This window comes from Salvia splendens, chromosome 2, assembly GCF_004379255.2.
Source record: "Salvia splendens isolate huo1 chromosome 2, SspV2, whole genome shotgun sequence".
Lineage (NCBI taxonomy): Eukaryota > Viridiplantae > Streptophyta > Magnoliopsida > Lamiales > Lamiaceae > Salvia > Salvia splendens.
The window spans coordinates 13,064,832-13,076,319 of record NC_056033.1 but is presented as its reverse complement, the minus strand read 5'-3'; the positions used below and the strand labels follow the sequence as shown (position 1 = coordinate 13,076,319).

General features: G+C 39.4%; 1 protein-coding gene across 1 annotated transcript; it reads right to left on the bottom strand.

The window, feature by feature from the left end:
* Window positions 1-533: 533 nt before the first annotated feature.
* LOC121768774 lies at window positions 534-1,625 on the bottom strand. Its single transcript, XM_042165323.1, has 2 exons — window positions 1,441-1,625; window positions 534-1,148 (listed from the first exon to the last, which is right to left on the bottom strand). Exons 1-2 carry the CDS (start codon window positions 1,562-1,564, stop codon window positions 748-750), a joined length of 525 nt encoding a protein of 174 aa, XP_042021257.1. The 5' UTR covers window positions 1,565-1,625; the 3' UTR covers window positions 534-747.
* Between the last annotated feature and the right edge of the window lie 9,863 nt (window positions 1,626-11,488).

The window sequence follows — 11,488 nt, the reverse complement described above, 5'->3', positions numbered from 1 at the left end:
TAATTAAATTAAATTATTGATTTTAATCATGCCTTATTAGTATTTCAACTAAAAGCGTCCAATTATAGGATACTCAATGTAGCATGTAATTTCATTAAAAATGTGTATAATCTGGGCCTTATTTATTTTCAGTAGGAGAAGCAGCATTTGAATTAGCAGTTTATTTGGGCCTCTCCAAAAGAGTATACGTCAATACCCGGCAATTTGGCCCATTCTATGTAATAAAATAGATATAAATATTACATTTACGACTACTATAGTAGGAGTATGTTAGTAATTATTTGTGGTTTAGTACCGAGTGGTCAGGAAAGTGAATCGAACCCCTTCTACTTTATTTTATTTTTTTCTGAAACTTGGGTTGCAATTTTTACTATAAGTATAAATAACCATTGAACTACAATTTTCAATATTCTCTTTATTTTTACCTTAAAATATTTACTAATTTCTATAAACGTGCGCTTCATTAGCCACAATTTACAGCTAAGGTTGGAAACCATATCGAGAAACAACAAAAAAAAATTTAGAAGAAAGAATTAAAGAAGCATATCCAATATATTTAGGGCAAACCAGTTTACAAAAGCAGCTACAAACGTTCTACATAACTTATTGATTATATCTATAACACTCAAAACACACTCAGTCATTCTCTGACTCAAGCACTTAATTAATCAAACATATGAAAACAACAAACCAACCTGTGTTTTCTTGTCTTAATTAGTATGACAAACACACTAATAACATAATTAATTAAGGAATCCCAATTATGGGGATAAATGGGACGTAATAGCTAGATGGTGCTAGACCCCACTCTCTTGGCAAGGGCACATCCACAGTCTTGGAAGAAGCAAATCCATTGTCTTTGCCTCCACACCTCCCCTCTGCAGGGCATGCTTTGTAGAAGACGAGGGGTGTGGCGGTAGTGAAATGGCCTCCCTTTTCCTTGGCACTAGCAATTGCAACGACGGAGTCCTTTTTAGGGATGTAGAGCTGGTGGGGCCCTCCCATAATCTTGGCCATGCAGTTGGAGGGAGCCGCGGTGGCCGTCGCTGTTCCGTCCGATGGAAGCTCCGTCGTGAAGCCGCCGTCCTCTTCGGTGTAGGCCATGGCCAGCTTCTTCACTTTGTCACATTTAACCAAAACTTGAAGTCCTAGTTAATTAGACAAAAATAATATGTATGGTTAGTTAATTAACAATAACATGCGTATATAGTTGGTGTTGTCACTTTAAGCAATTTAAGAAGTCGCACATCAATCAAGTATAATGACCGTTTTAGTATATATGTGGCCACTTTAAGCACCTTTTTAACTAAGATGATAGTAATAGAATCCTTTGTGAGAAATAGTACATGTTAACATTACATTAAGTATAACGAAGTTTTGTATAGAAAAAAAAGAAATAAATGAATGAATGAATATTACTCCTAGTAGAAAATTAAGAACCTGAGATATCGGAGTTGAGAGGGCAGTCGAGGCAACGGACCGAGCCCTGGAGTGGTTGAGGTTTGACGAGAGCGAAAGCGAGGAAGAATGTGAGTAGAAAAGCAAAAGCTGGAGTGATCGACATTGATGAAGAAGACGAAGAAGGAGGAGAAGTGTTGTAATGTGAGTAGTAAACAGAAGTGGAAATTGGGTTCATATAAATATAGGAAAGCACACTAAATGAAGGGGCCAAGTGCATGAGTAGGTTGTTGATATCAATAAATATATGCAGTACTCCATAACCAGTCATTCCCTTCCCCAATTTATTGTACCATCCATTTTTTTCAACTTTCCTGTGCATATCATGTGTGTTGCCTTTTCTTTCTTATTTCACTTCAAATTAGGAGTACATAACAGTCATTTTTTCTCCCATCTATTTTCACATACACACATGTAACAATTACGACTCCATATTTCAATTTATGCTTGCATAAACATGTAAAATTCCATAGTCACTAATAATTCACCACCCGTGGCGTTTTCTTAAATACAGTATAACATTTATTAGGTTTATGCTTATGCATGCATAGAGATATAATCAAATGCAAACTATATAAATTGTACAAACTTCAAACTACGTTAGAAAATGTCAACATATGACAAAATAATATCAACAGAAAATATCAACACAGTGTCAACGGTTGGCGACACATTGATGTTATGTTGTCATTGTATTGATATTGTGTTGACATTAAAATCTTGAAATTTTACAATGTGTTGACGTTGTGTTGACACTGCATTGAAGAGTTTGAAGTTTGTACGATACATAGAGTTTGCATTTTATCACTACTATGCATGCATATATATTTTGTATTTATGCATTATTCTCGATTCTCACTAAATTTATCATTCTCACTTAGATCTTTTTTACACACACGTATCCGAAGGTAAAATTCGAACTTTGAACACTTAATATCAAATATGATTTGGGTAATTACGTAATTCATTCAAAATGTTTCACCTTTGTTTTATATTAGTACAAAACGTTTGAAGTTTGCATGAATTATACAAAAAGTGTCATCCGCATTTAATTTAATAACATTCCGTCATATGTGTTTGAACACCGTTAACTCTTTACTTGCATGGTGTACAAAACATGAAATGATAGCGAAAATTTTTTGTACTAATATAAAGTAATGATAAAACTTTTTGTATAAATAATTAAGCATTTTGTACAACAGATAGACAAATTAAGAGTTAACTATTCCAAACAAAAATAACGGAATGTACTAAAAAAATATAAATTAAAATTTTAATTAAACTTTAAACTGTTTGTACCAGATGAAACAAACGTGATCCACACACCAACTAGTATTTTTTTTTATCATGGTTGATATTTACATGCATACTCTAAGTAGCTCGATTTATCGTCGAAATTCGATTATTGTCTTTCAAGGATTATTTTAAACTTTATTGATGTACATATATGTATGCTTGTAGTGTGTACATAAAGGTAGTATTATGTAATCTATCTAACATTGCATGGTTTTTATGAATTTGAAATACTACTACGTGTCTACGTTACTTGAATTCAATAGGTAAAATGAAAGGAGAAAAAACGTTCCCCTTTAATTGGGTTTTGATTACTATTCATCCCAATTTTTATTATTTGATGTACTGTGTTCTTTGAATTTATTATATAAAACAGTAACTACTTGTACTGGACCCATAACACGTCTAGCAAACACCAAATCTTTTCTAAATTAAAACCAATCCTATACACGTTCAATTTCAGTCGTTTTCGATTACTTCATTAAATAAAGGGAAATTACAAAATGCAACAACAATAGCGATTTTATTAAGTGCACTTAATGTGCCGAAATTAGCAGTGACCAAAAACATAATAGGAAATAAATATTTTGCGCAAAAATTATCATCTATCTGATTAAGGATCAATAATATAATATGGTTGTCCGATTGTAATATTTCGGGACTAATAATTGATTTGATGAATATCGATATGAATTTTCCAACAATTTCAACAGTCAATGAATGTTCATAAACCCCAACGCCATACCCTGTCCATCACGCCATAACTTTTATTACTCAGAGGTTGATGCACTAATTATTATTGATTTATTGTTTGGTACTCCTATATCACTTGCTTAAATTGACGCTTGAGATTTTGAAAAAGAACTCGATAATATGAATTTCACAATGATATTCATATAAAATTCTAATATTTTTTTAAGGGCAAATTGCTTGTCTGGAACTTTAAATATTGCATGAAAAGTCATGAACTTTATCGGACTGCGTAAATTTCCCATCCGACCTGATAAATTTCCGACACAAATTTATCCTACGTGGCGAGCCGGAGGTGTGACTTGGCAAATGACAAATTTAGGGTTCAATTCGAATTGTGGAATTAATGCTACTTTTATGCTGTACTAGATTGGAATTGATCTGTATGTTTATGCCGATTTGTATGGTTTTATTTGTGCTACTTATATGTTAAGTCCGGTGTCAAAGATTGCAAAGATAGAAGAGAACAATCAGAATTAGTGGAGTTGCCAAGTCATGCCTCTGGCGCTCCACATGGGATAAGTTTGTGTCGGAAATTTATCTGCTCGGGTTGGATGAGAAATTTACACAGTCAGGTAAAATTCATGACTTTTCAAAATTCAAGAGAAAAATCAAACTATTTTGAAAATTCATGACTTTATATGCAATTTGCTCTTTTTTTAATTAGAAAGATGCTTGTGAGACTAACAGTTCAAGGTTTTTTCAGTCTGGAAGTAAATATGCTCACTAACAATTCTCACTATCAAACTAGAGACACTCAGATTCGATTCGATTAAATTTGTTTACAAAAGGGTTTTTGGCTTTAAAAACCATAAATTTTCCCCGAATTCTGGTTTTTCCCACCAACTATAAGATTGGATTTTAAAACCACGAACTTTCGATTTGTTTGCTATTTACCAACCCGACCCGAATACCAAATCTCCGGTGTAAAACTGTTCAACGTGGACGGCCGTAAATATTGTGGTGTAGCAAACCATATCCCACATCGGAGAATGAACAAGAGTTGCAAGCATATAAATGAGCTACCCCAACTCCATTAGTATGAGGCCTTTTGGGGAGTACCTCAAGAGCAAAATCGTGAGGGCTTTGCCCAAAGCGGACAATATCATACTAATGTGGAGTTCGGGTGTGCACCACCGATACCCAACAGTGGTATCAGAGCCCTGGTTCAGGGGCTGGGCCTGTGTGGCTCGGGGTTCGATGGGTTGCGCTTGCAAGTTCTCTGATGTCTCTGCGTGAGCTCGACCAAGACTTGTGGTGACCTGGTGACCTGTAACATGAGGCACAGACATGTGGTCTTGGTCTGGTGGTCTTGGTTTGAGGGGAGGTTTGTGGTGTAGCAAACCATATCCCACATTGGAGAATGAACAAGAGTTGCAAGCATATAAATGAGCTACCCCAACTCCATTAGTATGAGGCCTTTTGGGGAGTACCTCAAGAGCAAAACCGTGAGGGCTTTGCCCAAAGCGAACAATCTTTTGGGGAGTACCTCAAGAGCAAAACCGTGAGGGCTTTGCCCAAAGCGGACAATATCATACTAATGTGGAGTTCGGGTATGCACCACCGATACCCAACAAATATGACTTGGAAAAACCGATTTTATGAGTATAAAAAAACATTACTTTTTTAATTAAACTTAAAATTAAATAAATAATCTTTGAAGAATTTTTGGAGATGCAATTTGCAGTTCTGGAGAGGTTTCAACGAATTTCTGGAAATGCTCCTTCTTCACCGAGAGCTCCTCAATCCGCAATTCTCGACCAAACGCATTCACGCTTCTACCACCCCAAATCTCTTTCTCATCTCTGCCTCAATTCTCTCTCACAGCCGCGCGCTGCCGCCTCCGCCAAATTCAAGGTAGCTTGAGCAATCAGATGCAGCCGTCTCCGTTCCCATCTCTCGCCGGGGATGCTCACACCAGCCTCCATTCTCGTCTAGCTCCTGTTCAAATCACACCAGCCTCCGTTCTCGTCTATCTGTTTCTCTTTGGATTCCTGAACTTCGCAGCGCATCTGGTAGCTAGTTTTGTAGACTGCGGTCGAGGTCGAAGGTCGAAGTAGTTGCAGGTGGAGGAAGGGGGGCGGGGGCGGCAGCGTCGAATTCCTCATGAGTGGAGTGAAATGAGAATAATGGAAAGATGAAGGGTGGGAAATGGGAATATGACAAAATAGTACTCCCTCCGTCCTAGAAAGATTGTCCCAATTCATTTTTCGCACTCGTTTTGCAAAAATAATAATAAATAGGTAAAGTTGAAAGAGAGTAAAATAAGAGGAAAAATAATATAGGTATGACTATTCTCTACATTATTCTCTCTTTTACTTTTCGCTCTCTACTTTAACTATTTATTACTCCATCCGTCCCGCTTTAGGAGTCTCGGTTGATTAATTTCGGGCGTCCCATTTTAGGAGTCCCGGTTAGGATAAACTAATAAAAAATGCCTATAAAGTAAGTAAAAAAAATATTAAAAGTTGGTCCCAACATCCACTACAACATTTATTTGTTACACACTCAATTAAAAGTGGGTCTCAAATCCACTACAACATTTATTTGTTACCCACTCAAACACTTTTTTAAAACATGTGTCCGATTCAACCGGGACTCCTAAAGTGGGACAGAAAGAGTATTATTTTTGCAAAACGAGTGTGAAAAAAGAAATGAGACAATCTTTCTGGGACGGAGGGAGTATAAGACATGTGGCACTGCCAAATAGGAGTTCACTTATGATTTTACTGCCAAATTGGATAAAAAATGACACATAGGCCAGTCGGGTTTCACCTCTGATCCGCCGTGGGAAGACGCAAACGAATCAAAAGTTCGTGGTTTTAAAAACTAATCTTAAAGTTGGGGGGAAAAACCGGAATTCAGGAAAAGTTTATGATTTTAAAGGCCAAAAACCATTTACAAAACTAGGTTGCATAAGATCCACCTAATGGCATTAAAGTGACTATCTGGTAAAACAAATAATGTGCAAGATGATGGACCATGGGATTTCCAACAACCTGGATTTATCAGAGTAATTTTTCATCAGAGATTCTTCAAATCCGCAAGGCATTTAATTCTTTGGTAGTTGGCCACCTATTTTATCTTCCAGGACACCATTAATTTCATCTTCTTGTCTTCAAAGATAAGAGAAGGCCAGCCAGGTAACACGACAGCAAAATCTGATTTTGTAAATTAAATCTATGTAAGAAATGAATGTCATTACCTACACTTGAATGTTTGTACCACATTACTTGCATCAGCTCAAGACATCAAGGATTGTATTATTGTATAAAACACTCTCAGAAACTTATAGTGTGGGGTGTCCTACACGGACATTTCTCGAACACGGTCAGCAATGAAGCAGAAAAGTGAAAGTGATACAAAGTTAAACACTTACATTTTCATTGTCACGTCGGTCCGAAAAGGATGTGTGGTTCCTGCTGGGAAATGCCAACCATCTTAGATATATGTTGCCTTCATCCTTGGAAACTAAATTTAAGTAGCAGTTTTTCTAGCTGAAACTTCTATCTTGCTAATTAGTGCTTCCAAACTCGCCAAAAACAGTATTTTCTAATACTACTCGGAGTTAGAGATGCCCACCGGTTAATCGCCGAACCGGAACCGTGTTAATTTTTTCGAACCGGAACCGTCACCGAACCGCCGGTTCCGGATGGTTCGGAACCGCCGGTTAACCGGCGATTTCACGGTTCCGGTGAGAAAACCGAGGCGGCAGGGGCAGCTTTTTCAGCCGGTTTTGTCGGCCAAAACCGGCGGTTTTTGGACCGGAAACCGGCGGTTAACCTACGGTTTTCGGTTTTGGTGCGGAACACGAGGCAGATGGTTTGTTGACCGAACCAGCGGTTTTGGCGGTGAAACCGGCGGTTCCGACGGTTTTCCGAAATTCAAATTTTTTTAAATTTTGATTTTGAATTCATATTCATCCATTATCCCCCATTTCATGTTTTTTTTATTTACGTTCCGATGACACTTGTAAATTATATTACATTGTTGTATACTTGTATATGTATTGTAAATTGTAAACTTCCGGTTTACGGTTCGGAAGGGCTCAAATTCAATAAAATTGATATCATTTTCACATTATTCGTCTTATTTCAATTTAAATTATCCGTTGTCTTGTTCTAATTTATTGTATAAGTCCAAATTTCAAATTACATAGAAAAAAAAAACCGAACAGTGAAACCGCCGGTTTTCGAACCGGAACCGTGTAAAACGTCCAAAAACCGGCGGTTCCGAACCGGAACCGCGGTTTTCGAACCGAAACCGGAACCGTGAAATAGCCTCACGGTCCGGTTCCGGTTCCGAATTCCTATAAACCGGAACCGGCGGTTCCGAACCGTGGGCAACACTACTCGGAGTATTAATTACTACAGAGTTAATATGTGCTCTGTTGCAACCTGAAATAGTGAAAGTTCCAACACTGGTAAAGTCTTGAATTCAACACTTGAATCGAGTAAGAGTTGTAGAGGGCCATTTCTAGACACACCAGCACTACACCCTGCTCATACAGAACAAGATGTGATTCTAATTGAGCAGCGAAAATCAAGATTCGTGTCCTCTCCTGCTAAAACAATGATTAAATCAAACATACCAAGCCCACATTTGGACAAGTTCTTCCAATGCATTCATTGTGATTTCAACTCAAACCAAAGATTATGGCTCATTTAATAAAGTAGATCGATCGTACAGTGAGTAGCAATCACAGTTACAATTAGAAGTACTTCACTTATGTACGAAGCTCGAACATCGGTCACATACCATTCAAGGGAACTTTTGTCTAGTTTACCACTGAAGCAATATTATAACTCAAGTTTTAGTTATTGAATTGACATCATACCAACAAAAACAACTCTTTCCAGATATAAGCTATCCAATAACAATCAACAATTTCTAGCAAGTCAATGTTGATTTGCTAAATTTAGACTACTGATTAACCTTAGACTCTTGAGATATCTGGTAAATCTGTCTCATTGATATGAAACAAAGGCCAAGACAGCAGGGCAGATATGATTTTCTTACTTTCTATTTCTTTTTTTCTTTTTTGCAAGATTGCTTAGCTGGCCATGTTGCTACCATATGTATTTTTTTCAGCTCAACCCAAAACTATGGGAATTATCAATAGCAAAACACCTTATCCGTTCCCTGATTTCGTCTGTGGGTACTAGTGGAGAAGGATTGTCGACTTAATTATTTGTTTTGCAGAGTAAACAGGGAAATAATCAAAAGTAAAAGGAAGAGGAAAAAAGACAGCTTAGAGCATCTCCAATAATCGGCATCACCACCGCGACGCCGATTTTTCGCCGACGCCGGTTTGACGCCGAACCATTGGAACCGGCGTCAAAATCGGCGTCGCCATGCCGATTCCCGCGCTGACGCCGGTTCCGACGCCGATCCTCACGGGCGCCATTGTGCGTCCCGGATCGGCGCCAAACCGGCGTCGGATTTAAATTTTTTTTTTGTTTTTCGAAAACACTATATATACACGCGTTGAACCTCATTTTCATTCGCGCCACTTGTTTTAACGAGTATTCTCTCTACCTTACTTTCTGTTCAAGATCAATTTAAGAAATGAGTAATGCCGGTGGTAGTGGTGGGGATGCGGATGAGTACGAGCGTATGATGAACGAAGAGCTAGATGCCTATACGAGCCGTGAGGTTGATCGATGGATGCAGAGTTATATGCAGCCGGCGGCACCTCGCCCACGACCAGTTGTCCACCGTCGACAAGTGGTGCATCGTGATCATGAAGCTGCACATCAGCGCATGTTCACAGATTACTTCGCAGAGGAGCCGCGTTTTGACGCCAACCATTTCAAGCGTCGTTTTAGGATGAGGCGGGACTTATTTATGCGTATTGTTAACGCATTGGAGCAGCGATATCTGTATTTCCGCTTCAGGCACGATGCGGCTGGCAGACCCGGCCACACCCCTATTCAAAAGTGCACTGCGGCAATCAGGCAGTTGGCGTACGGCACCGCGGCAGACATGTGGGACGAATACCTCCACATCGGTGAGACGACTGCCATCGAATGTATGAAGTATTTCTGCCAGGGCGTGATCGAAGTATTCGGTGATCAGTATCTCCGAAAGCCTACCCCCGAAGATTGCCGGAATCTGCTGCGGATGCACGGGGATCAACACGGGTTCCCGGGAATGCTAGGCAGCATAGATTGTATGCATTGGGAATGGAAGAACTGTCCCGCTGCCTGGAAGGGGTTTTACACGACCGGCTACAAGGGAAAAAATCCCACGATGATCCTCGAGGCCGTGGCTGATTACCGGTTGTGGATTTGGCATGCGTATTTTGGGATAGCCGGTTCGAACAACGACTTAAACGTCCTCAACTCGTCGCCCCTTTTCAACGAGCAGTGCCAGGGCGTCGGTCCGGCCATCAGTTTTGTCGCCAACGGCAACCAGCATGATATGGGCTACTACTTGGCGGATGGGATATACCCTAGGTGGCCCGTCTTTGTGAAGACGATCCGGTGCGCATCAGATCCGAAGAAGGCCTACTTTGCGACGCGGCAGGAGTCGGCGCGAAAGGACGTGGAGCGCGCATTTGGTGTGCTTCAAGCTCGATGGGCTGCAGTTAAGGGACCAACGCGTTTGTGGCATGTCGACTGCATTGCTGATATAATGTACGCCTGTATTATCATGCACAACATGATCGTCGAAGATGAAGGTGTACAACTGACTGATTGGGCCACCGACGATAATGAAGCAGGTCCAAGCCACGGCGTCACCACCGCCAACGTACGAGGTGGGGTACCGCACGATGAAGAAGCCCTCCTCCAAGCACATGCCGACATGCGTCAGACGGAGGCTCATATTCGACTGCAAAAGGATTTAGTTGAAGAGTTGTGGGCGCGGAGGATTGCAAGGCGTTAGTTTTTATGCAAATTTATGTAATTTTTTAAATGTAATTTTTTTAATTATTGTACTTTTTTTTAAAAATTAATGTACTTTTTAAATTTTAATATTATTATTCAAATTTTCCGTATTTGTCTCGTAAATTAAATTCTGTATATTGATACGAGTGTAAATTAAATTATATAATTGTTATTAGTGATGTGGATAGGTAGTGTGAAGGCTATGTGAGAGCTATTTGATGTCTAGTTGATGTGGCAAGCTGATGTGGCAGGAGAATTGTAGTGCTGATGATGTGGGAGCGTGAAGGCTATTTAAGGGCTATTTGACGTCCTAACCTACTGGAGATGCTCTTATAATAATCTTATCTGTGCTTTCAAGTTGCAGAAAGCAATCAAGGCCTAAACAATTTTAGCAACAATTACAAAGAGAACGTGCAATCTCTTCAGGCCTAACCAGGATATAACTAACCGCAACTAGTCCACAAAGTGGTTACAAATATCAACAACTTCTTAAGGCAAATTAAGACAAGTCTACTGTTTGGCTTCCCTGTCTTATAAAACATGGTCGCTGAAATCATAAATTAAGACCAAATTTTGGTATTTTCCTTAGAACTTAAGTACATGGTAAAAAAACCCCATGAGTTATGAACTTGTAGCCAATTTCCATGATTATGATTACAGCCAAATCGAAACTAAGTTAAATCTTACATGCCAAATCATTCTATCAAAAAGAAGTTGTTTTGTATATTAAAATAGAAAAAGAATCCAACTCGCCCTCCCTCCCTCCCTCCCTCCTCCACCTCACCTTCTTTCTCTCTCTCCTATTTCTCTCATCCCTTCTTGCACTCCTACCTCACAAGCCATCTCTTTCCCTCTCTCCCCAAACCCACTCCAATCTGGTGGTTAAGCTCTCCATTGCTGCCAGCCTCATAAGCCATCGCGATGCCAACCTTTGCCAGTGACTGTCTCGCCGTGGCTGCAGATGTTAGTGTTTCACGACAGTCTTTCTACCAAAATAATGTCAGATTTCAACACAAACACAAATGAATGCATAAATCAGTGCTGCAAATTCCGGAATGGTATGACCTTCAAATTAACCATCGCTACCAATTACCAAA

Excerpts from the sequence above, each read along its gene's own strand:
- LOC121768774 (XM_042165323.1), bottom strand. The coding sequence starts at position 1,564 with ATGTCGATCACTCCAGCTTTTGCTTTTCTACTCACATTCTTCCTCGCT. Across the intron at positions 1,149-1,440 it reads TCTCAACTCCGATATCTCAG|GACTTCAAGTTTTGGTTAAA; the intron begins GTTCTTAATTTT and ends CTAATTAACTAG.